The sequence below is a fragment of the Typha latifolia genome, chromosome 2 (genome assembly GCF_019914945.1).
Source record: "Typha latifolia isolate L0001 chromosome 2, TyphaL0001v2, whole genome shotgun sequence".
Classification (NCBI taxonomy): Eukaryota; Viridiplantae; Streptophyta; class Magnoliopsida; order Poales; family Typhaceae; genus Typha; species Typha latifolia.
In genome coordinates this window covers 15815596-15843385 of record NC_133087.1, presented here as the reverse complement: position 1 = coordinate 15843385, position 27790 = coordinate 15815596, and the positions used below count along the sequence as shown (strand labels likewise).

Genomic DNA, 27790 nt, shown 5'->3' with positions numbered 1-27790 from the left:
GAGAGAGAGAGAGAGATAACATGAACAGAAGTGGGACTGTGGGACCACGTGTCGCAGGTCCTTCCTTGGAACCCCAATTGGACGAGGAACCGGCCCCCAAGAAGTGCCTCTTCTCCGGAAGTTACGTGTCGAAATCTTAGCGTGCTACTCGTACGGACACAACCACCAGTTCACAAACTCCGTACGTGGCGGGCCCCACCCTCCGCTCGGGATTAGTTCAATAATACCCCTGATTGCATTACTATTTACGCCCACCCCCCGCACCCAACTTACTTTAACCGGAAGGGAACGGTTCTTTTTCTTGTTTAATTTTTTTTCCCCGTAATGGGTGAGGAGACCAATGAGGAAAAGAAGTGGGTCTTTTGTGGCTCCGAGTCTTTGTTCCAAATAAGGGCTTCCCTTGTAGGTAGAAAAGCCCACTCCGCTGTTGCTGTTCTTGCCATTTTTGGTGAGATCTCCTGTTTCCAGATCTCTCTCAACCCCCCCTCCTCCTCCCCTTCTTCCTTTTTTTTGTCCCCTTCTACCTATTTATTCCTTCTTCTCTTTTCCTTTCTTGGTGATCTCGGGTTGAAGGGAGGAAGAAGGAGATGGTGAGGGGGAAGACGGAGATGAAGCGGATAGAGAACGCCACGAGCCGTCAGGTCACCTTCTCGAAGCGCCGTAATGGATTGCTCAAGAAGGCGTTCGAGCTCTCCGTCCTCTGCGACGCCGAGGTGGCTCTCGTCGTCTTCTCCCCGAGGGGGAAGCTCTACGAATTCTCCAGCTCCAGGTTCCAAATCTCTCTCTCTCTCTCTCTCTCTCTCACGCTTTGATGCAATCTGAGGGCTTGGAGATCTTAGATGATTCGTATTCCGATCTACTTTGCCGTTTATGGGATGGGTTCTTTTGCTTGTTTCCGCTTTGATGTTTCTATTTTCGTTCTTTTCATTTTGAAAGGAAAAGTACGAGCTTTCTTGCTTAAAATATGCCGCTTTAAATCTTTTACATCGTACAGAATCGCCGAAAGACGTTGAGAGATATGGACGAGAGGATTTGAACTCACAGGAAAAGGTTAGAACCAATGACTTCCGGACAAACCGTGTCGTACTTCTGAAACAGTAGAGTGGAATGGGTGTAGTCCACTAGAGATGGGCACCTATAGAAGAAGAAAGAAAAATACTAGGAAGGGAAGGAAGAAGAAAAAGTAGCGTAGTGATCTAAGCAAGAATATGTATTAGGAATACGAAATTTGATCGGTTTCATGAAATTGCTGCTTAAAGAGGTAAAGGAATTGTACAATTGGTATGTACCCTTGCCTCATAATTTCTGGATGCCCCAAGTTAAATAATCATGCACTTGATGCATTAACGTGTCAAAGACTTATGGGTTTATTGTCACTTGGTAGCTTTGCTTGAGAAACCCATGAAGCTTATGCATATGATATTGTTTGAAATAGTGCAGTGACATGCTTTTTGGATAGATGACAAATTTGTACTGAGTAAATAGGAATATTATTTGAATTGTTTAAGTGAAGAAAGGATAACTATGTTATGTTAGTGTACTCCTCTCCACGCTGTTCACTCATATTTGACTTCAACTCTCTAGATTTTATGACTTCCATGCTCTCAGTGAAAATGGATGCTCATTCAGTATTAGTGCAACAACTAGAAATGATATAATTAAGTATTACTACTTTAGATAGATGAGTCTTTCTTCTATGAGAATTTAAGAGAATGATGCAAATATGTGATCAAATCAAGGAGTGCTGTTTGTATCATGAGATAGTGATTTCTCAGTTTACACTTGAATGCTGGATCTTTCTAAACAGCAATCAATGGAGATATGACATAGAAAAGGAAATGAAAATAATAAATACAGAATCTTTGAAGGACATAAAGGAACTGCAGGAATATAAGGTTCTTGTCATCCAAATCTTTTTTGTGAATGAGAAATGAAGTTCTAAAACCTGTGTTCCTATAGTGACCTAGCACTTTGCTTTCTCAACAAGAATATTCTTGCTTTAGGGAACTGTAGGGAATGTATTATCTCTTACAAATTGAAGAAAGGAAGGACAATAAAACAATATGTGAAGAAGGGAGCTTGATATATGCTAAATTCGTTTTGTGAACTGAACATATAGAAACAAATTTTTTTCATAAATCCAGGAAATCCTTTATGCTAAATAAACGTTTGTGAAAGGTGACGATAGATTAACTAGAGTTTCTGGCATTGATGATCTATTTGGCACATCTTACAGCTTCTGACACATTTTGCACTTGATATCTTCTTGAACTTTGTCAGCTATATGGTGAAAACCTTTACTTGATCTTCTTTCTTTATTTATCTCCATTATTTTCTCTTTCATGATTTCAATGTTGTCTCTAAAATTTCTCTCTATACAAATGACATAACTGTATGCTTACTATTGGTTATTAGCATTTGATTATGGACCAGTGGGTTAAATTTTTTTTATCTGTATAGTTATCCGCATATGACAAATAAACCAGCATTCAAAATAAGTGACTACAAATGTCTTACTAGTTGAGCACAGTTCAATGATTGGTTGCTTCTCAGTTGTCAAACCCTCAAAAACCAAGCTTATCGCATATGATCTTTATGAGCCCAACAATTAATTTTAAGCTTTTATTGCTTTTCATGATGCACACATTTAAGCATTGCTTCTTCATACAGATGTTTCACAAAATAATTCGTAGCTTTCATGGAAGCTAGTGCACTTCCTAACTAGACTTCTCCTTCTCTCTCAGTAACCGACCTAGAGGCCCAATGATTTGTAGATCCACAGATGCTCTTTAATTAATAAAAGAAGTATAACATGCCTTATCTAGAAGACTATAGGTACATGACATGTTCTCCTCTTGCAATCAATTCAATTAAGTTAATAAAGGACATTTATATTCTGTTGTTCACTCATTAGTCTCTCCTTGTTGTTCAAGCTGCATAATATATTCTGAGCAATGCTAAATCTGGTGCAAGAGTGCAGCTTTGATGTCTTTAATCTCTCCACCTTTGAAGTAAATTATGATTTTGGAACCTCAAATTGAGGGCCTTACTTCTTGCACAAGGTTTATAAGTATCATGTGAGGAGGCAACAGTGAGAACCCACAAGATGATAGCAGCCAAGTCCCAAACGTCTAAGAAGAAGTTCGACACAATTAAGATAAGGAAGCTAAGTGATTATAGTTAATCTGGCAACGGCCCAGAAAGCAAATGAGGGATGAGACAACCTAAATATAAAATTCTAAGGAAAAAAGGACAAACTAAGGAAGATGTTAAGAAGAATATTGAAATATCATAAAAGAAAGAAGGTGAAAAGAGATTAGAAAGATCATAACTAGATGGTCATATGGAGAACATGACCAAGAGATAATACAATTTTTTTTTGTTTATTTTGGAAGTGATTATTTGTTCATTTTTTTTTCTCTCTTGTCTTCCGTATCCAAATTATTTGGTATCAGAGATAGATAATGCTGTTGGATTATCATCCTTTCTCTTGTACCATAGCGATACGAGGTAGGGAAAGGCGTAAAAACTAAATGAGAGAGAGATGTTGAACTTCAAGCACTTTGACGACAAGTTGAGCAATTTATCTTATGGCTTGAATGTCAAGAACCTCGTAGAGCATTGGATCTTCTAGTGATAAATCCGATATAAATAATTTTTCCACACATAGGGAAAGAAGACCATATCGGGATTTTCGATACCTTGAAGATCACATTATCAGAGTTTTATGGATGTCTTTAATATAAGGAGTTTCTTGATTGGTTTAGTGTCGAATTTTTTGACTACAAGGAGACACTGGGAAACCAACATGAAAAGTTAGTGGCCAAAAGATTGTGTCTATGTCTCGGCATGGTGCGATAAAGTTTGAGAACTTAGAGTTAACAAAGAAAAGCCTAAGATTTCTTCTCGGCATAAATGAAATCATGGCTTAGAAAGAAGTTCGTTCCAATGAGCTTCACTCAAATGATTTTTTCACAAACATTTATCAAGATTTAAAAAATGTGACTGACTATGTCGAGGAGTTCTACAAATTCATGGCTTGCAATGATCTTGTCAAAAATATAGAGAAACTTGTCTCAAGATATGTTGATGGACTCAAGATGTCAATCTGCGATAAACTAGATATGACAATTGCATACGGTGAATGATTTATATCAACTAGCCTTAAAGGTGGAGGCTAAACTTACTTGTAGTGGTGCCAAGAAATATGTGGAAATTCATAGTCTTTAGCCCTCTTTTTGAGTTGAGTGGGATGCACTAACAATTTTTATATCAAGTACGGGCAAATTGCTTATTGTTATAATGCATGTCCACAGAGGAAAAATGATGCACATGTGAACTTCGTAGATGAAGAAACTCATGAAGTTTACTCAAATCATCCTATATATGATAAAGAAGGTATAGTGGAACGTGTGGAGATTGAACCAAGAAATGTGAAAGTTTAGTAATCCAAAGTTATGCGCATAGATAGCCATGCTATTAATCAGATTACAATCAAGTATGGCTTTCCTATTCCTCGGACTGATGATATGTTTGATATGCTTATTGGTGCTAAGGTTTTTTCTAGGATTGATCTTCGACACAGGCGAAGGAAGCCGAGAAGAGTTTCCAACAAGTAAAAGACAAACTATCCAATGCTCTAATGCTTAGCTTATCACACTCCGAGAAGATCTTTGAAGTAGATTATGATGCATCTTATTTGGACATTGAGGGAGTACTCAACCAAGAAGGTCATCCAATTGTTTTCTTTAGTCAAAAACTAAATAAAGTAAAGAAGAACTACTCCACTTATGATCTTGACTTTTATGAGCTCTTTGAATATGTCATTTTTACTTGATCCAAAAGGAATTCATCTTGAATTCTAACCATGAAACACTCAAATACATCAACAGTCAAGGAAGTCTAAATCAAAGACATGCAAAATGAGTTTCTTGCAAAAATACCCTTTGTGTTAAAGTATAAAAGTGAAATCAATAACAAGGTGGCGGATGCTTTGAGTTAAAAGGGTGGCTTCTCTCAACACTATAAGTGTGCAACTTGATGGTTTTGATGCAACTAGATGTGTCAAAATAAACGAGCAACTCGAGCTCGGCTCGGCTGAAGCTTGGGCTCAACTTGGATCGGTTTGAGTTGAGCTTGAGCTTAAATTTGAGGCTTAAAATTAATTTCGAGCCGAGCCTGAGCCGAATCCGGCTCGCTCATGCTCGGCTTGATAAGCTTATATATATATAGCTCCTTTGACCTTTCTTCTTCATTCTCATTCAGCACATTGAGCCTCTTAAATAATGACATAGACTCATGGGACCCTCCATTACTCATTTTGATATGATCGACCTATCTTCTCCATTACTCATTTTCTCTTCTATCAATCACATTTTTCAAAAACCACTTAACCATCTTCCATTAATCACTAAATGTTCTGTTGGTTACTCCATTACTCCTAAATACCATTAATCCTTTTCTCAACTAACCAATGGGGAAAGCAATGGTTTAGAAAAAAAACCCACTAGCTTTTCTTCTTCCTCTTAGTGAGCGGTGATCGATCGTCTTCTCTTTCTCCATCGTCAAGTCATCACCGCCTCTTTCGTCAGCCTCCTCCTCTATCGATAAGCCGCTGCCATCTCCACCGGCCTCTTCCGTTGGGCTCCTCATCCTCCTACATTGAAAAGTCACTGTCGCCTCCTCCTTATTGTTCGGTAAGCCACCGAATTCTCCTCTTCGTTTGGCCTTCTCCTCCTTAGGCAAGCTGTCGTCCCCGCTACCTCCTCTAATCAAACTCAAGCTCGGTTGGGCTTGACTCGGGCTCGGTCTAGCTCAGCTCGAGCTGAGCAGAGCCTAAACATCAAACTAGGGCTCGGCTCACTCAGGCTTGATTCATTTACACCCCTAGATGCAACATGTATGAAAAAATGAAGACTTCTGTGAAGTTTGGAAGATTTGCAGAAGATAGGAACTATGAAGACTATTTCCTTCAAAATGGGTTTCTCTTTAAAAGTATTCTTATGTACTCCTAAATGTTCGCTTAGAAAATATCTACCACAACCTGATTTTGGAATCACAACGGACCATGCACCCTAATAGACTTGAGATACATTAAGCCTTAATAATAACTATCCAATTCGATAATATAAATAATTCAATTTTTATTAATATCTCCAATTCAAAAACTATTAAATGAATAAAAATATTCAAGTTATACAAGCAATATTTTCCAAATGAAACTCGGGCAAGAGATAGTTTTTAAAATTTAACTACCGCTACTACAATTGAAGGGAAAGACCAAAATCTTAAATGAAAGTAAATGAGTCTTACTGACCATGTTCATTGGCTATGTGGATTAGTATATGAAATATTAAAAAAACTTAATGAGCTAATAGTTTAAACTCAGTGGTTGAATCCACCCAAAAGGCGGTAAAACTAAGATTTACACGATATAATATAAAAACTAAAACTCAATAATTAATAATAATAATCGACATGCCCACAATATAATTAATATGCACAAGTAACAACAATGTAATTAATAAGCTGATAGCATGCCCAATTTTATTATGCGGAACCTCTCAATCTCAGTAATGTCAAATGTCTTATTTAGGATTGTTCATGGATCCACATCAACTAGAGATCATCTCGAGATAGTGCTCAAGTTTTTGCTCATAGCTAATTTGGTTAGGGTCAACAAAAGGTGTTACTATGTGATAAATACGCAGTCTTTTCCACCAACATTTAAGATATTAGAATAACCTCGTGAATTTTTTTGATGTACTCTAGGATTGCATTAACCTTTCAGAGTCAATTGGATTATAGGTTGATTAATAATAAATTTATTATCTGAAATTTAAGGTAGACTTGAGTCACCATAGAGAGATGCATTATCTAGCATGAGGCTGTTCACAAAGTTCTATCTACTCATAACTAATGTACCGCTAGCTACTTACAATCAACATATTTGCTTTTTGCATGAAGTATAGCAATGCACCAAGCTTAACATTTCATGAGCTATAATACGCCATGAAAGAGAATATAACATGAAGATAATCATAGTTTGCGAAGTATAATACTGCATGAAGATAATAAAATGAAATTATATTATAAAATATGAGAAAATAAATATGTGAGTGAATCCACTAACCTGAGGTCTTCATAGAATAGTTCAATTGAATTCAATTATTTGGGTGCGATTAAAAATTGCCCCCTTCACCAATAAGCATTTTATACTTTAATTTAATAAGATTTAAAATTTCCCTAATCATGCTTAATTTTAATCTCTTATTGGCTGGATTGAAACCCAAATACTTTGGCTAGGCTGTGGGCTAGCCTATAGCTCACCCACCAACCTTACTGTGCCCATTGAACCCCTAAGAAAGGTTTTGTCACGACGAAATATGAATCATGACCGGCCATGCATCTCAATATGCTTGAGATACACGAAGTCTTGTTAGTACTTTCTACGTGTATGATGGCAAAATAAATAAATAAAACAAAGATCTGCTTTATTAAATTTAAACTAATTGCAATAAATATAAAACAATGTTAATGTTTCATAGTCTCTAAATAAAATAAATAAAACTTCTAATCTATAGCATAAAATCCAAAATAGCGAAAAAAGTAAATAGGTGAATCTTAAGTGGAGGTGGAGTCCGGGTACATCTCGCTCAGTCGCCCCGTTGACTAACACCTGAGATAGATAAATAAATACAAAAAAAAGAATCCATAAGCCAACAACTATAGCTCAGTGAGTGGAATCCACTCGAAAACCATATAAATTTTAAATCATGTTAATGCTGAATAAAATTAAACTATAAGCAACAATATTCATAACAATATGCAATAGGCATGCTATTTAAATAATAACAATGATAATAATAGAGAGAGTCACAACTTGTAACCTTGCACGGTTTCAACATATTAACATCTTTTCAATATTTATACTGTCATATGTCTCAATGGGTCTAAACCCCGTGGATTCACATCAACTAGAAGTCACCATAAGATGACGCTCGGGACTTTTCTTCATAGCTGATCCGGTTAAGGTCATCAGATAGTATCACTATGTGATCAGCACATTCTGTCTTTTTCACTAATCGTTGAGAGAAGTTAGAGTCACCTAGGAATTTATCATTCATCCTATGACTGTTTTCTAACCCCGTTAGAGTTACATAAGAGAGTCACCGCAGTGATCTGATTTAGGATTTTCTCTGGGCTTCCAGATAGACTTGAGTCACCACGAAAAAATCGCAAGTGATTTATATCGGGACTGTTTTCTAAGTCATATCAATACTAGTCTCATTTTTATTTTCACAAATTTCAATATTTGCACAAAGTATGGTGATGCACTGAGTATAATGATTAAATGTACACATAAAATGTAACAATTAGTTTTTGCATGTACGGATGAAAATAATAATTTTGCACACAGAAAATTTACATGGTCTAACAATTAGTTTTTGCATATACGGATGAAAATAATAATTTTTGCACATAGAAAATTTACATGGTCTGACAGGTACAAAATATAATAAAATAAATATGTGAGTGAATCCACTCACCTGAGTTTAGGCAAGGCAACCAAAATCTCAAATAGTAGTTCACGTACTAAAAATCACCACATTTAATAATAGATAATAATAAAATTTTAATTTGAGTAATATCAATATTTTTAAATTTAAAAACTAAAAAGAACTAAAATGGGTTTAATTTACCCTTTTGGATTGGGCTGGGCTATTGCTGGCCCGGCCCATTCCAAAAAAAGAAGCTAATTGGGCTGAGCCAAGGCCCAGCCAAAATAATGGATTGGGCTACGGACCAACCCGCAGCCCAACCAAAATAATCGATTCGGGTCGTGTCTGTGGATCCAAAATCCAAACCCGACCCGAACCCGAACTTAAACGAAAAAAAAGGGTTGGCTCAGGTTAAACCCGAGCCCAACCAACCCTTCTGTCCTTTCTCGCGACCGACGCGAGAAGAGGAGAATCGAGGGAGAGGGTGACCATCGGCGACCCCCGCCGACGGCGGTTCACGACTACCCTCTCTCTCTCTCTCTTCTGTCGTCCTCACGAGGTGGAGGAGAACCCACCACCGATGGCCAACTCCAAAGCAGATGACGACTGGAGCCACGAGGGCTCTTCCAGAAGGCAACCATTGCGCGAGGCCTATAGCTTGGAGCTCTCGAGCACGAGCAGCAGCAGCCTGAAGCTGCCGGTCGAGAGAGTTGTCGGCGAAGCCGAAATCCCCAAATTGGGTATTTCTAATTTACTTTATTAAACTGAAATTAAACTAGAGGGATGATAGATGGCTCACCAGAGAGGAGTGTGGTGGTCCCAATTTTCTCCGGCGATGCTCCGACAGACCGAACCCACGCTGCGATTCCGACGGTGAGTAAAGAAAGAAAACGAAGGAGGAGAAGAAGAAGAAGAAAAGGGAAAAGGAGGCTGGGGGGGTTGAGGAGAGAGAGAATTAGGGTTTTTATTTATAGGGCAAAGATCCAAATCTGAAACAGATTTGGATTCGACCGATCTGTTGCGCCTCGTCTTGTGCCGGAGAGGGAGAGGGGAGGGGCTGCACGTGCAGAGCACGTGCACCCTCCTCTCTCAACCCCTACTTATTAATATTAATATTATTACTATTATTATTATTATTATTATTATTATTATTTTCTTCTGGTTCTTACAGGTTTGGGTCATAGCCTGACCTAAACAAATTTCTCACCTACGAATAGGATCGAGCACCACTCTCTGTCCTTGATAGAGGCCACATTGACCACCATCATCTTCTGTCTTCGATGGTCGGAAAATGGTGGTGGAAGACATCGAAAGATAGAGGGAGTCAAGGGAAGAAAAAAGAGAGATTTGTCGATTGAAGTGGTTGAGGGAAGAAGAAAGAGAGACAAAGACTTGTCGGTTGGAGTGGTCGATGCCACAGAGAATCTGAATCAATCCAAATCCTTAGATTGGATCAACATACGAATATGCTTTTCTAGTGCGTGCTTTTCACGTTTTAGCTTCTTATGCACCTATTGGTGTTGATAAACGGTATGGATCAACTGTTGGGAATTGCCCCAAAACTCCAAGGTCGATAGTCGTGGAGATCACCACTTCGGTGATCCTAGCCTCGAAGGCACACACAAGGCAACAAAAGCTCCCATATGTTGAGGAGATGGCTTCTTAGGGATTGACAATAGCCGAAGATGATGCCAACAGTCACTGTTGTAGTTGGAAGAGCTCGACAAGAGCCCACTCTCTACTAAGGGCTTCAAGAACCCACGAAAGGCACCAATGGCACAAGGCCATCAACGCAAAGCTATCGGACTGGTATAGCATCGGTGCAAAGTCATTGGCAGGTAGATTAGTATATTACTATCGCGAAGTCACCGGCTCTATGATTATATACTTTTTAAAATTGAAATTGATTGAAGAAGGTGGACAAATTTGAGGTGCTCTCCAATTGTTTCGGTGGTGCTCAAGTGTCCGACTCTGATAGCTCACACTCTAACAAAAAGAAGAAGAATTAGAGGAAGAGGATAGTTGCAGCTCTTGAGAAAGAAAGAAGGCTAGTTTTTTCAGGGGAGGTTCAAGAGATAAGCACGATCGTTCCTCGACAGATTCACTAGAGAATTCACGCTCATAACTTCTAAGAAAGGGAGAAGGTAGAAGTATTGTAGTGCACATGCCTCGTACGTGCATTCATTTTGGGTTGACATTTTGATAGAGATAAACACTATTTTGCTAGTAAAGGAAAAATATTATTATCATACTACATATTGAAATGTGACTCGCTATGTGAAGAGGAGTTAAATTTGCCAAACTTTGAAGAGGTGCTGAATAAACTTGCAAAGGTCAAACTCAAAGTACTAACTATTATAGCTCTACTCCCTCTTCCTCAAAGACCATGGGACAATGTTAGCATGGATTTCATGGCTGGACTATCTAGAACTTAAAGAGGTAATGACTCAATGTTTTGTTATTCTTGATTGCTTCTCGAAAATGACACACTTCATTGTTGGCAAAAAAGACTATGGATGCTTCTTATATTACTAATCTATGAGATCATTAAGCATCATGGTGTTCTAAAATCTATTGTTTCTGATAGGGGACACCAAATTCCTTAGTCACTTTTGACGAATTCCATGGAAGAGGATCAACACTAACTTGCTTTATATAGTGCTTACCACCCTCAAACTGACGGGTAAATCAAGATTGTGAATCGAACCTTGGAAAATTCGCTTAGAGTATCAATTGCAAAGCTTTCTAAGCAATGGGACAAAATACTTTGTCAAGTTGAGTTTTCTTATAATTTTGTGGTAAATCATTTTATCGGAAGAGTCCTTTTGTGGTGGTATACGGGCAAACTCCACATCACTATCTTGATCTTGACCTATTCCAAATTCTTCATTGTCTAATAAGAAGGTTGAAGATTTTGCAACAACCATGTTAAAAGTTCATGAAGAAGTAAGAAAGAAGCTTAAAGAAATTAACAAGAAGTATGAGAAGGCGAACAATGTTTATCGCCAAATTAACATTTAAGTGAAGAGGTTCTTGTATGGGTTTTCTTGAAGAAAGAGAGATTTCCTTCTAGTGCTTACAACAAACCCAAGGAGAAAAAAAATTGTTCCTGTTGTGTTCTTAAAAAGATAAATATAGGGGTGAAAATGGATCGAATATGGATCAGATAGTGCTCAACTGATATTCAAATCCATATTTTTAGCTTGAATATGCATACTGGTCGACTAGTAAAATTTAAAACTATATTCTAACTAAAGATAGGTTCATACTAATATAGAGATTTGAATGTTGGTAATCCACAATATGTCACACTTCTACTGAAATATGTGTGTTGCTATGATGCAATCAGCTTTTAGATCAAGGCTAAAGATATTGACGACTTATGTCCTTGTTGACAAATAGAGTTGAATGGACGATTGCTTACAAGGATATAATGCCGGTAGAGCATGAACTCAGATTCTAAAAGCCATCTTTAAAATTAAGATATCAGAAAATGTATTGCAATATAGTAAATGGGATATAATAACAATCTTAAAAATAGGCAAAGAGAGTTCCACACAGGATCTTCTCAAAAGCCATCACTACAACTCAGATATTTCAACAAACATCTGCGCTGCGGCACTAATGAGAAAAGCAAACAAAAGTTCTTTCAAAATGATACCTTCCTCTTTGGATTTATAAAGCACATCATATATAATCTTGAACTCACTGACATCCTCTAATTCTCTAACGAGGGTGAAGTAGACGTTGGAGGTAATCGAATATCCCTTTTGGCAGTTTATAGAATTATAGATTTGAGTTGAAATCAAGATATCATACGGGTGATCGAGAAGCTTGCAAAGTCTTCTAAGGGTGACGGAATTGAATCATATGAGGTTTATGTTTAAATGTGTTCATCTCTTAGCATTTGAAAGGCATCTAAAATAAACAGTTGTCTAAAAGGTGCATATTTAAGAGCTCAAAGGTGGCGACTAGCAGGTTAAGGGAGAGAGTCAGCGGAAGTGACAACCGGTGGATGAAGGGGGAGAGTTGGCAGAGGCGACAACTGTCATGACTCGATTTCCAAATTATGACCGACCATGTATCCTTAATAGGTTTAAGATACATGAAGCCTTAACAATAACTATCTAACTCTGTAATATAATGAAGCTCAAAATTATTTAATAACTCAAGTTTAAAAACTTTCAAAGATAGAAAATATTTAAATTATATAATCGTTGTCTTCTAAATATCATCAAGGAACATTTAGCTAGTCTATTTGAAACTAAAATTCATCACTATATATGATGTTGTAATGATCAAAATTCTAAGTGGAGGTAGAATCTCGGTGCTCACGTTCATTTGCACGTTGACTAGCATCTGAAATATTAAGAGTTTATTGAGCTAACAACTTTAAATCTATAAGTGAATCCATCCAAAAGTTAGAAAATTATACTTTATCCAATATGGAATATTAACCAAGCTGAATAATTAATAACAATCGTTAGTAAGCTCATAATATAAATATATGCCACAAAGATGCAATTAACAAGCTAATATCATATTTTATTTTATTAATGATGTCAACTGTCTGAGCTTGGAATTGTGTCCATGGATCCATACCAACTAAAAGTCACATCAAGATGGCATTCGAGTCTTTTTATAGCTGATTCGATTAAGGTTACCAGGAGGTGTCACTATGTGATAAGACACAATTTATCTTTTCTACTAATCATAGAGATATCTTAGAGTCACCTCAGGGAGATTTCTAGTCTAGCCTGAAACTGTTTGCTAACAGCCCTAGAGTTACTTAAATAGATCATATGCTAATAAAAAATAAGTTTTTTCCCTAGATTTCAAAGTAGACTTAGTCACTACAGAGAGATGCATAAATAATATCTAGCTTGGGTCTATTATGAAAGTCCTATCTTTTTATAACTCATGCTAGCTACTCATGGTCAACAATTTGACTATTTGCACGAAGATAATATAATAACATTATATTATCGAAATATGAGAAGATAAATATGAGAGTAAATTCAATATTACTTCATTCAATTTTTAATATATCATAACTAGGATGAAATGAATTAGAACAAATTGAAAATATCCAACTTAAGCCACAATCCACAACTAATTGGCCCAAAGAAGACCCAACAACAACCCAAGGAGATTGACCTAGATAGGAAAAAGAAGAAAAAAAAAAAAACAATAGAAGCAAAGATTAAAGAAAGAGGTTATTGTCGATGTTCATTGTCATTGGCGGCTTAGGACTAGTCCAAAAACAACAGGGCAACTAGATGGGTTGGATTGGTTGGCAGTGGCGCAGTGAGGACGACAATTGTAGTCGAGAACGAAGAGCCATTGGAGGGATCACACATGGTGGAAGGTAAAGAGAAGGTTTAAGAAGCTAGTGAATGATACCAATGCGACAAGGACAACGATGCAAGGCTTCTTATGCAGATGTGAGGTCGACCCGAGATCATTGGTCAATGAATCACTCTGATGAAGCCTAATTAGTAGAACTGATAATAGCATGTTATAGGTGTAAAGAAGATGAAATTAATTCCGAGGGCTGGAACTTTCACCCCTCGGGATCGGGTTTGGCCGATCCGGATCCGGATTGGCTAGTTCGGCGAACCATGGGTGAAAGAGAACTCACTTGCAATTTGTTTGGCATTATTCACTTACTCCGGTGACTCTCTAATGATCGATTCCGACAGTCGTAGCTCCGATGAAGTAAGGATATTGAAAAAGATTAACATGAGGAAGTAAGACATGAAGACATCCGGAGGAGAAATAAGCTTTGATTTTTATAGGGAAAGAATTAATAGGGTTTATGGGATTTTTCCCCAAGGAAATCGTCGGGAAGATTGCGTTCCTTTTGTCTCTGGAAGGAAGAAGGAAGTGAAACTGCACATGCCTAGCACGTGCAGCCTATTACTTTTTTTTCTTAAATATTATAACTATTCTCAACAAAATTGTCTTCAAAATTAAAATTATGTGTAGAAGACAAAGGGTAAACCTATAAAATTTGTAGTCCAAGAAAATTGTGTTTATTATACCACCTAAGTCTCTACTTTGAATATATATACCGCTAAGTCCAGATACAAAAGCATAAGTGAGAAGTGGTTGTAACTAGAATGCATAGTACGAAGTCTATAAGATTTTAAGCATGTGTTGATAATATGAAAATAGTACCTTGCACCATAGAAGGTGACTTTTCAGCCTCCTCTTGAGTCAAGATGTAGACCCTCCCCTTGCTCTCGGACCTCGACCCTTGTGCTTCGTCATGCGCTGGTGTTGTGTATCGAGCTAATGAGATGCTGGATGCCATCCTCCATGAGGTGCACGACAATCTCTCGAAATATGTCTAAATTTTCCACAGTTATAACAATTTCAAGGGTGTCTAGTGCACCCCACTTTTGGTGAATGAGGCTATCCACACCTTGCACGTCTCATGCTGATTCTGAATATAACTGTCCTTAGAAGCATCGATCGTTTTTGTTACCCTAGCCTTGGTAGTATATCATTTTCTTGTGTTGATATTGTTGCTCATGCTCCTGGCAAAGTTTCTCTATGTTTCTCTCGACAAGGAGCGCTTTAAATAACATCTCAGGAAGCATCTTGCACTAAAAAAATGTGATCTTGTCCTTCATGGATGGTCATAGTTTTCCCTCAAAGACGTTGAATTTCTTTTCTTCACTAGCTGCTATAAACTGATCAAAGCATAGTAGCTTAGTGAATTTGGCTTAAAAATCTACTATCGACATGCCATGTTATTGTAACTCAAAAAAAATTGTCATGCTTCTGTTTCTTTAAGGCATGCGAATAAAAACTTCTCGAAGAATTTTTTTTGGAAATTATCCCATGTCAGCTCTTTCTCCCTACATAAGTACTAGCGCTCGATCATTTGCGCTAATTTTCTATACGATCTTCAAACATGTGCATCATCAATGCAAGCTTCTCTTCATTCAAGCAGTTCAAAACTTTCAAGATCTTTTCAATCCGAAGTAACCATGCTTCAACCTCAATTGGATCAGTTTGTCCTCTTGAAGGAGGTGGAGAAGCCTTCAAAAATTTCTTGAACATTGTGCCTCTATCTAAGTTAAGAGGCCTATCCTTTGCTATATAGTAGGATTGTAATGTCTGTTCTCCAATGGCCTGGACCAAAGTTTGAATTGCAGTGAGAACTACTTCTACAACATGGGTAAAAGCAATCGTTGGCTTAGATGTAGAAACTGGAGTTGGTGTAGGGGCTGACTCTTGACCCTTATTCCCATTAGGAGACATACCTTGGGCACTTGCTCCACAACAGCGGTGTGTATATATAGTATTCTTCAAATTTTGAATGATGTTAAGAATAAAACTATGTTTAATAATTTAACTCGTGACGAACTTGAACTTGTGCAACCGGACCTCCACTTTTTCTCTAAAGGGTGACTCAATTTTTGAATCATGGTCGGTCATGTATCCCAATAGACTTAAGATACACAAAGCTTTAACAGTAATTATCCAACTCTATAATATAATGAAGGTCAAAATTTATTTAATAACTCCAATTCAAAAACTTTAAAAAACATAAATACTTAAAGTATTCAATCAATGTCTTTTAAATATCGATAAGGCAATATTTAGCTTTTTAATTTGAAACTAAAAGCTACTACTATATTTGAAGGTGCAATGATCAAAATCCTAAGTTGAGGTAAAGTTCCAGTGTCATGTTAATTTATCATGTTGACCAACATTTAAAATATTAAAATAGTTTAATGAGTTAACACCTTTAGTTTAGTGGATGAATCCATAAAAAGCTAAAAATTCATACTTTATCTAATATGAAATATTAACCAAGCTCAGTAATAAATAGCAATAGCCTGTAAGTTCATAATATGAATAACTAATATATACTACAAAGATATAATTAACAAGCTAATATTATGCTTTATTTTATTATGCAAATCTCATCAATCTCAATAATGCTAACTGCCTCAATTTGGGACTGTGCCCGTGTATCCACACTAAATAAAAGTCACCTCGAGATGACATTCGAGTCTTTTTTTATAGCTAATTCAATTAGGGTCGCCGGGAGGTGCACGATGTGATAAACATAACTTCTTTTTTACTAATATATCATTATTAATATATCATAACTAGGATGAAATGAACTAGAACAAAATGAAAATATCCAACTTGAGCCCACAACTCACCTTAACTAACTGGCCCTAAGAAGGCCCAACAATAATCCAAGAAGATAAGCCAGGATAGGAAAAAGAAGACGAAGGAATAGAAGGAAAGATTAAAAAAGAGGAGGTTCTTGTCGATGTCTTTTGTCGGAGGCGAGTTAGGACTAGGTTCAAAAGCAAGAGGGCAACTCGGAAGGGTGAGATTGGTTGGCAATGGAGTGGTGACGATCATGATTGTGGCCGAGAACGAAGAGCTATTATAGGGATCACACATGGTGAAAGATAAATAGACGGTTTAAGAAGTTAGTGAATGATACCAATGCGAGGAGGATAGCAAGGCAAAGCTTCTCGGGTAAACGTGAGGTCTATCAGAGATCATTGGTCAAGGAATTACTTCGACGAAGCCTAATTAATAGAACCGATAATAGCATGCCATAGGTGTAAAGAAGATGAAATTGATTCCCGGGATGAAAGATAACTCACTTGCTATTCATTTGGTGTTATTCACTTACTCCGATGACTCCTCGATGATCGACTCCGACAATGGTAGCTCTGATGAGGTAAGGATGTAGAAAAAGATTAAGATGAGGAAGAGACGAAGGCCTCCTCCGGAGGAGAAATAAGCTTTGATATCTATAGAGGAAGAGTTAACACGGTTTATGAAAATTTTCCTCAATGAAATCTTCGAGAAGATTGCTTGACTTCTATTTCCGAGAAGAAGAATAGGGGTCAAGAGTTGGTGAAGAGAAAGAAGTCAGAGGCGACATCTAATGGGTGAAGACCAAAGAGGCTAGATTGCCTAACAGAGTATGGGAGAGAGAGTGAGGTCAAAGTGAGGGAGCAAAAGGGTATAGTTTCATTGCGGCTATGAGATAAGGAATCAAGAGTGAAGGAGTCACCGTGAGGTTTATGTATGGGTTAACAAGTCGAGTTTACGCGGTTAGGGTTTTTTATTTGCTATTTCGGGTAAACGCTATCCATTTCTGTACCCAAAATAGATCTACTTGACCCTTATTAATATCTGAGTATGCTAGAGTTTTCTCATTTGTATCTTGCTCGTGTCAGTTCGGGTTGAATTTAATTTGACAATATTTTCACCCTAGATAAATGACAATATTTACAACATTGAACTATTTCCAACTATCAACACTCATCTTACTTTCAATCTTCAAGATTGATCATCATATCATTAATAGTTGCAAGCAAAATCGTGGAGAACTTCTGTCTCGTTGGGAAAGAATGATTTAGTCTACCTTAACACATCATGCTTGCTATGTCAGCAGCCATGTCACTTGGATGACTAGGATTGGAGTAAAAAGTTAAGAGTCTTTAGGGTAAATGAAAGGTCTCTCATAAGTTGTGTTATTAGTAGTTGGTGTAGTGACTCTTAGAATGACGTGTCTAATGTCGAAGATAGGTACACCTCCACCCTCAAACTAGCGTTCACTTCCAAATCTTATAAAAGAGTTGAAGCAAATCTCAAAATCATTCATTTAATCTTAAAAGTGTAAGTTGGTTTATATGTAGACCTTATAATGACCATAAGCAAATAAAATCCTAAATAATATAATAAATACATACAACCCTAAACCTTATAAATAAATTATCGGCACCTCCTACATTGATATATGTGTTTGTGTGATATGTTGGTGATGCTTGCATCATTCGTCATGGATAGGTGAGAACTCGACTATGTTGGAATGTGTCCCTTTTGCCACTCTCATTTTGCCCAAGATTATCAAGCCCTGTTACTTAAAGTCACTTCGGTAAATAAACAAATGCATAAATGAAGGACTGTCAACTGTTGGCACCTTTTAAATTGATATATGCACCTATTTGGTATGTCGGCGATGTTTGCATCATTCTCTATGGTTGGATGAGACCTCGACTATGTTAAGTGTGCCCCTCTACCGCTCTCATACTGCTCTAGACTATCAAGGTCATGTCACTCTAAATCACTTTGGTTAAGCCAAATAACATTAGATTTAAGCTATTACTTCTAACGTCCTAGATACTGTCGGGTTCCACCATTTCTAGTAGATATAATTCATAATATAGAACTTTATCAATTTCATTTGTTGTAGCAGTTGTAATCTTAGGAAATGGGGTTAAAATAGGATCTCTCATAAATGGGCTCATAGGTAGGTTTATTTGTTGGTGGATTTTCATAAGTAAATTTGAATCTTTGTAAGCTAGAGTCTTATTCCTATTATTCCTACCGAAAGTTGTTCATGTAAGTGGTAGGATGGAAGCACGACGAACATTGACTTTCCTTATCCTCATATTAAAATTGGAATTTATGCCAAAATCATTGGGTAGATTTAGAACATAATTATTATCATTAATTTTCTTCAGATTTGACCATCACATAATCTTTGATATTAAGTTCTATAAATATCTTTTTAGTACCAAAATTATATAATACAATGAGGATCATTAAGGTTCTAGAAGAAGATGGCTAGAAAGAGGCAAAGAGATAGGTACTAAGAATGGAGTTTCACACCTCACTTTCCAAACTAAGGTTTCAAACCATATCTCACAAAGAAGGCAAAGCAAATCTCAAAATCATTCATTAAACCCTAACTTACAATCATGGTTCGCCGGATCGGCCGAACCCGATCCCGATCTAGGCCCCATCCAAACTCTTTCTCTCTCTCTCTTTTACTTTTTTTTCACTCTCTCTTACTCTTTTTCTTTCTTTTACTCTTTCTTTTTTTTTCTCTCCTTACATATAATCATTTTTTCTCTTATGGAGAGATCTAGCTCTAGTAAACTCCGACGAACTCCGGCGAACTTCGACAAACTTCGATATATAATTTTTTATATTTCTCTCAGTTTTTTTCATTTTTTCCACTCTCTCCATTTTTCTTCTCTTTTCTTCTTTTTCTTCGCTGCATCATGATTTTTTTTACTTTTGTTTGATTTTCTTCCACTCACGCTCTTTCTAATCTCTTTTCTTCTTCTTTTGAAATTTTAAAAGTTTTCCTATATTTTTAAATAATATTTAGAATTATATGTAGTTAAAAAATCCGATCCGATCCGGGCGACCAATATGGCTGATAGGTATCATTTTTTCGAAAGGCTGATTCTGATCCCGATTTTTCGAACCTTGCTTACAATGACGATAAGCAAATAGAACCCTAAAATAATTGCAATAAGCAAATAGAACACTGAATGCTATAAATAAACAAATATTTAAATAAATCGGAACTAAATATCACCCCTCGCGCTAATACATGCGGCCGTGTGATATGTTAGTGATATCTGCATGAGTATCTTTATTAAGTAGTGTTTATTCTTAGTAATTGGTGTAATGACTCTTGGATAAGTGTGTCTCTTGGTGTCATGTGCCTTCTAAGAAGTTGTCTTAAATGTTGTATTAGAGTTAATTAGGTAATTATGGTAGAAGTGCTATACATACCTATGTGAGAGGATGATAAGGATAACTTGGATTTGAATATTTTACCACTTTATAAGAGTTATTGGTGAGCATAGCTCTTCCTTGTCAATATTAGAAGTGACTATTTATTTACTTCTCTTTACGGTTCTCTCTTATCTTCCCTATCCATATCAGAATCAATCACAAAAAGTAGTATATCATTGTTCGAATAAGCAAAACCTTATAGATATATTAGTGGATATCGACAGACAATTTTTAAGTGCATTTTGTAATTGCTAGAATAGTTTGTCTTGGTTGATCCTTGATGGGATCTGTGATTTGTCAGACTTTAGGGTGTCTTCTAGGTAAAAATCCGTGTCTTCTAGGTAAAAGTCCGTGTGTTTGAGAGCTTCTCTATGCTTTATTTTCCACATTGTTTTATTATTAAAGTACGTGGTAGATCCGATCTCCCAGGGGATTTATAAATTTTCATTGACAATGGCTACAATGAAACCATTTGGAATAAAAAAAGTATTTCTTGATATTGATGCTGCCGTTGGATCATAGTCCTTTAGATAAAAGGAAGAAGTGCACAAGAGATGTTCTACTTGTACCTAACTAAGAATAAAACTTGTTGGCCAATTGATCTTGAATAGCTATTAGCCTATTATGTCCATTTCAAGATAATATATACAATTAGTTGAGATGCCAACTGACAAAGGCCACAAATACACATTGAAGAACTTTGACAATTTTGGGAAGACAAAGGATTTCACCGTAAGCAACAAAACAGATAGCCCACGCTAAAATAGCAGCATTAAAAAGAATGGAGCCATCATTGTGCTGGCAAGATCAATACTGCAAGAAAAGAATGCATGAACAAAGTCTACAAATGCAATTGTCTTTATTTTAGACAAGTGATCTAAGTCAGTTGTGGCTCCAATAGAAGTCTGAAATGGAATGAATCCTTTGTTTTGTCATTTCAGAATTTCTAGATGTGTTTTGCACATATTAGAGTGAAGAAAAAAGTTGATATAAAAATTAAATACTACACAGTTGTTGGCTATAGCATTAATATTAGATAGATGTTTTTGATGAAAGAGCGAATTGGAAAAAAGAAGGGTGAAGAAAATACCATTTTAAAGAGTTGGAATATTCAATTGGTCCTCTGAATAATTACGCTAGCTGAAGTTCAGGTAAATAATCAGCATTCTGTGATCTGGAGTAAGGAGGAAAATAAGCTTGAGAAATAGTTATAAATCATATAAATTTTGTATCAGAAAATTAACTTGAAATTTTTGAAGATGTGGAAAGCAAAACATTTAGCTAAATGATTGATGGAAATGCATGTGACATTGTGACAGAAAAGAATAATGTATAGCAGCTGGTTGATCATTTAAAAGTACCGTATTATTGGATTCGAATGGATCTACAAAGTAGAGCTCAATCCAAGATGGAACTATCCAAAAGCACTACAACGAACTTGTCACAGGAAGATCCACACATAGCTAGGTGTCAACTTAATTATCAATTGTTTCTCTTTAGTTGCAAAGATTCGAGACCCTTAGAGCATGACGCTCTTACTTCATCATGGAGTATCCTCAACACTACTGGACTGAAGAAGTAGAAGATGATGAAATCAATTATGGAGGTCTAGGTAAAGATATTTACATGGAGCAAACTTAACACTTACTGGACTGAAGAAGTAGATGATGATGAAGTCAATTATGGAGTTCTAGCATTCTAGGTGATGGTATTTACATAGAGCAACCTCAACACTATTGGACTTCAGAAGTAGAAGATGGAGTGTGAGATGAAGAAGGCTTTATAATGGTTTGAAGTTTCAACTGAGACAGAATAATAACAGTCAAAACTTAATGAAACTAAGCCGAAACTCATTGGTCAAAGTCGAAACTATCAAGATTTCTGATTTTAACATTTATTTTGGACCACAATAGGCTAAAGTCAATTTCAGCCTAAAATATTCCTTTTTTTTATAGAGGTCAAAATCAAAACTAACTGAAACAAAAGTTTGAACCATTAGTAGTTATATATGTTGAAACAATAACTAAAAGTCTGGCATGACCAAAAACATGTATTTTTATTGAAATGAGATATGAGATGAGCAAAACTAGAAGCTATAACCAAGTAAAGTAGAAGGCTCTAGTAATTCTGTCATTTCTTTATACATGATTTTATGTTCACTGGTAACGAGGAGAGATGCTTTATGAATTCAAAAAAGAAATGATGTTCAGAATGTAAAGATATGAGACCTTTAACCTGTTCTAACTACACTACTCTCTGAAAATTGAGTATCTTAAACTGAAGATGGGACTTCCATTTCTTAGAAGTACACAAAAGTACCTTGAAAAGGTCAAGATGCATGGACGCAAGACTATGACTACATATGCCAAATGAGTAGAAGAAATATGATGGAGCAAGAAAAGCTAATAGTTCTAATTTTTTTTTTGTTGAGAAATTAATAGATCTACTTTTGAAGTCTAAGTGGCAGCATAGTTCATCCAACATACGTGATCCCAGTCATTACATATGTTGCAAGCTTACTCTCTAGGTGTACATAAAACCAAGGTAAGATTTCTTTTGCTTCAGCTAAAACAGTATTAAGATACTTATAAGAATGAATAATTGCAATGTCACAGAATACCTGAGAGTAATTGGATTCGCAAACAATGACTGGATCGACATCCTGATGGCATGAATGATACATCAGTGTATGGTTCCATGCATTCATTTCAGGATGTAGTGTATGTTATCAATTATCAATTAGACCTGTATCCTCTAGTTTTGAAAGGAGTGGAGGAATAACACGAACCAGAATTATCAATATTCAATACCAATAGTATTATAGTTAAGGCATTGAATCGCATTGGCAATCAACGTAATTTATGATGCCTTAGACCTTTCCTTTTGGTCATTAATTACATCTGTGTTATATGTTATCCTTTATGACTACTTTTGTAAGAACATCATTAACCACATAGAAGTCACAATTAGATTAGAAAATCATAGCATGAAAATATTTGTATATTCTATTCTTTGAACGATCTGTTAGGATATCACCTTATGGGAGTAACCATAACTTATGATACTACCACAGTAGAATGCTGGAGACAATCAATGTATGCTCCTGTTGTTTTTAGGTGTTAATTGAATGCCATCCAGCGTAATCATAGGTAATGGTTGTGAAGCAAAAGTAATTCAATCTTGAGAGAAGGTTTATGGTCCTGAGATATCTTCCCTCCTAAACAGTTCAATGGATGAACATTTATGCATCTTACATCTTTCTCTCCTGTTTAAACAAGAAATTGGAAGAGATTTCTGGATAGAAAGTGAGAAGATAAAGCCGAGAAGAGATATGTAGAGTACTTTAAACACAAGATGAATTATGATGATAGATTTGCCGCCATGTTGAGGCAGATTTTCTAGTTAGAACTTATTCTCCAAAAGATTGTTTACACATAAATGTTGACAATCCACTTGAATTATTAGTTATGGATTTATTATCCTGTAAATCCCAATGTTCATTAATTGTCATATTGAGAATCTTATTGATAAATCTTGCTTCTGTCCCTTTCAAGGCTTGAATGTACTTGAATGTAGGGGCCATGTCTTCAATATCAGACGAGTGAATTAATTGCCTATAAGATATGAATATCTTATAAATGATAAAGATTCTAACTTTGCTGGTTGGAAACACAGGAACTAGCCAGCACTAAGGAGTACAACTGATTTGAGCATACAATGTATAGCTCAGGCTTCTTTCAATAAATGTTCAGGTTAAGACTACTTTGGATTCAGCCAGAAGCCCAGAACACATGCCTTAGTGTGAGTCGGCTCATAGATATTGAGTGCATCTGGAAAAATCATTTTTGAATAAGCTCAGTTTGATTCAGAAGGCACATCATGTTAAAATGGCTAATTTCTGCTCGAGGAACAATTTTTTGAGATCAAGCTCGGGCATATCATGTCTCTTAAGCTAATGAACATGTGAGGAGACAGACATGATAAATAGTTATTTGGATAAAGCTGGCTTGTTCACAGGGCCTAGCTTAGGTCCAAGTCACCCCTGCGGTAGAAATATATGGACTTTCTCTGAATCTTCCATCCTTGTTTATTGGTGAGCTATATTAGATTGTGAACAGTATGGCATTTTCATTTCAACGTTTTTCAAGTGTCTATACCAGGATACCAGGTGTGATCATGCATTTAGTTCTAAGGTCTACAGGAATGTTGCCTTCGAAGATTAGTTTGTTATGCCAAATTGAAATAGAACACTTTAAGTGCTTATGTCAACTTCTTTTCGAAAAAAAAAACCTAAACCTTTTTGTGTTGTCTATCAACAATTATTTTCTGTCCTAAAATCATTTAATTAGTATTTGATCCAATTTGACTAAGAAAAATGTTTCCAAGTTTAAAGAATTCCAATCCAAGTGGTCTGAAAATGCAGACAAATATAAGCTCATTTCATCTATCCATCTCACTTTCCTTATATATACAATATAATTTCCAGAGAATTCTATTAAAACTTTAGTACACGAGTTTCTTTTAGAAGAAAAAGGACAAATATTGATGGTAATCAAGCTAAGCACATGGGCTTATTTACCTTCTTTCTTTTCAACAGCAGTTAAAACTGACACAAGTTCCAACTTCCAAGTGAGTGAACTTTTAGCCTCTAGTTATCTTAGTTCTCACATTTGAATCTTGAGCAAAATGTCAAGTAATTCAGAATAAGTACCCTTGTTGTAATCCTTCTGTATACTTGTTACTCTATGAATCTTGTTTAGCCAGTTCATACCACCACAGTCTAATGTTTCTGCCATATTTTTTGTAGCATGCAAAAGACAATTGATCGCTATAAGACACATTCAAAAGACAGAATCGATGAAAGAGGAGGGGAGCAAAACATAGAGGTTTAGATGCTTGCTATGTACTTCTTATGTTTCAAAGAATGATCTGCTTTATTGTCTTTTAGAGCAACTCTAAATTTGGAGCTCGGTTGAGCTCAAATGAGGCTCTAAAACTAGCTAAAAATTTGGAGCTAGCAACAGTGGGGCTCTAAATTTGGAGCACCACCATAAAAATGGAGCCCGGCTCCATTTGTCATTTCAACATTTTTGCCCAATAATTATTACATTCAATAATTTTAATTCCATTTATATCATTTATTAGATAATTTAGTTAGTTAAACTGAGTATATAATTAGTTTTGCTAATCAGTTTTTAACAAAAATAATATCATTGGAAAGGTCTCATCGAGACCTTTAAAATGAGTCTAATATTAAATTATTTTTGAGCTAATTTAAATTTTAAATTTTTTAATATTTATAAAAAATGAGTATAATAAATTATGTGTCCTAAAATATAATTACTTAAAATTATTCTTAATATAAATATTAAATATTAAAATATATTAGATATAAAATACATCAAACATGAAATACATTAAAAATGTAATCGAGACCGGAATCGGTTGCTACGGAACCGGAACTGGTGGTTACGGAGATGACTTACCAGAATATTAAACATCTATTGTTTTTATTATGTTTGGTTAATTTTTGCTTATTTTATGTAATACAATTTTGATATTTTTAGTTAATGACATGTAATGCTTATTTCGATGTTTATTTTGTATAATGTAATTTCAATGCGTTTAATTAAAAAATTAGTAATTTAAAATTACTTATGAAACTATTAAATATTAGTCTTATTTTAAAGATCTCAATGAGAGTTTTCTAACTATATATTTTTTATTAAAAAATAATAATGCTAAAATGACCTATTAAGTAATTTAAAATAGCTAATATAATAATATATATTATATTATTATTTTAATATATATGGAGCCCGGTGCGTTGGAGTGCACCGGACTCTTGCTCCATTTTTGGCTCCATATTTAGAGCTTTTGGGCTCCAAATATAGAGCCACGGTTGAAGATGCTCTTAGCATAATTTAATTAATATCCAGGTTTATTTCCCATATGGTCAGAAATGTGTTGGCATTGGACATGATTAATTCTAATAGTTATAAACTAGGATAGAAACAGATTTAGTCCGCTGTTGTTCATATTCAAATATGGATTTCTAAGTTCAACTTTTATCAGAGCCTCAGATGGAAGTTGAATAATTTTCGGTCTGTTCTCTTCGTGAGCATCTGTTCACTTGGTTGTTTAAACTCTAAAGACGGAATCATGTTCCAAGCTTATTATAATGATTTGGCACTTTCCAATTAAATGTCTTACTCTTTGGAATATAGCAAACATATGAAGGAAAGCTGGGAACGGAAAATTCATTTCATAAACATATCTTGGTTCTGATAATATATGATCATATATGTTTTGAGTGTTGCCTAACTCAAACCATAGACTAGCAGTACCTTTCGTGCACTGCATTTACCGATGAGTCATTTGGAAGTTCTGAAATTGGATTAGCTGAATTGCAGCAATTGAGCCTAGAATCTGCAAGCCTGTCAAAGAAGATTGAACACCTTGAAGCATCAAAACAGTAAGCATTTGATTTTTTTCGTCTTCATTTTCTCTTTCTATTGGGCCAAGCCACATAACATTACGTACTACATGTTTTACATTGTTGAACTTGGTAAGACTAGCATTGCTGCAGGAAGCTCCTAGGTCAAAATTTAGATTCATGTTCTGCCGAGGAACTGCAACAATTGGAGGGGAAACTTGAGAAGAGCTTGCAAAATATCCGAGGAAGGAAGGTAAGTCGTATCTGTATTTACTCATAATTCTCAAGACCATCTACAGAATGAAATTTCCTTGACATTCTTGTATGCTATGCAAAATGTAGACTCAGTTGCTGGACGAGCAGATTCTACTGCTGAAAGAGAAGGTAGGATTATTTTTCAATCCCAAACTTAAAAATATGATTAGCACAACTCTATTGATGTATTGACTTATATCTTCTGGTTTAAATATTGTGCAATAAATTCAGGAGAAAATGCTACTGAAGGAAAATATGACATTACGTGAAAAGGTTGAAGCACGACTTCTAACACCCCCGTTCTGATCTGCAAATCTAAATCAAAATATGAATTTAGCTCCTCAGTATACGGTTGAATAAACTAAGATTTTTCTACTCTATATTATCTAAGACATGCAACTTATGGAAGACACTAAACTTGCCTAATATTTTTCTTTTCTTTTCTTTTCTTTTCTTTTAATCCATCTAAAGTGCAAGCTACAGTCCCAGCTACAGTTAGCTGCTTCTAAGGAAGTCGTTCGAACTGAGGACAATGCGCAACATATGGACGTAGAGACAGAGTTGTACATAGGGTGGCCGGGGAGACACAGACCCATGGCAGAGAAGGACAACTGAGAATAAGATGAACAGCATATCAAAAGTTATAAGCCTATGCAGAATAAGTCATGTGATGATTTATTGAATTATGTTATTCCAACAATGTATTGCTGCTTCCAAAGATAAGGGCAAAAAAAAGTGGAATAACAAATGCTGTCGAAGTTCTGAAAATATCATATTTGGAAGCTCCAAGTGTTTCATTTTCTTTCTTTTGGAGGCCGTCATGAAAGCTTTATGACAATAACTCAGATTGTAAAATTTACTGCTTACATCTTGTTTTGACCCAAATGGTGGTTTAAGTTACTACTTACAGGTGGAAACAATGACAGCCCCATTCTGCTTCATACTGGACGAAGAGTATGAATCAAACAAACGATGCTTGAATAAGAAAAGTATGTAGAAAATTATGAGTAAA

At 35.9% G+C, this 27790-nt stretch overlaps 1 protein-coding gene across 2 annotated transcripts; it reads left to right on the top strand.

Annotated features, from left to right (window-relative positions):
- Positions 1-309: 309 nt before the first annotated feature.
- On the top strand, positions 310-27790 carry LOC140782347 (MADS-box transcription factor 50-like). Of its 2 annotated transcripts, XM_073128867.1 has the most exons (8): positions 310-448; positions 574-769; positions 24895-24973; positions 26501-26562; positions 26677-26776; positions 26866-26907; positions 27010-27051; positions 27250-27790. In XM_073128867.1, the coding sequence occupies exons 1-8, from the start codon at positions 325-327 to the stop codon at positions 27391-27393; spliced, it is 789 nt and encodes a 262-aa protein (XP_072984968.1). In that variant the 5' UTR covers positions 310-324; the 3' UTR covers positions 27394-27790. The 2 variants fall into 2 exon arrangements, with proteins under 2 accessions (XP_072984968.1, XP_072984969.1); XM_073128868.1 differs by lacking the exons at positions 310-448; positions 27010-27051 and having other exon boundaries at positions 455-769.

Bases quoted from the DNA above. Each gene is read 5' to 3' on its own strand.
- LOC140782347 (XM_073128867.1), top strand. From the start codon at position 325: ATGGGTGAGGAGACCAATGAGGAAAAGAAGTGGGTCTTTTGTGGCTCC. The intron at 26,563-26,676 runs GTAAGCATTTGA...GCATTGCTGCAG, and splicing joins CACCTTGAAGCATCAAAACA to GAAGCTCCTAGGTCAAAATT. The intron at 26,908-27,009 runs GTAGGATTATTT...CAATAAATTCAG, and splicing joins TTCTACTGCTGAAAGAGAAG to GAGAAAATGCTACTGAAGGA.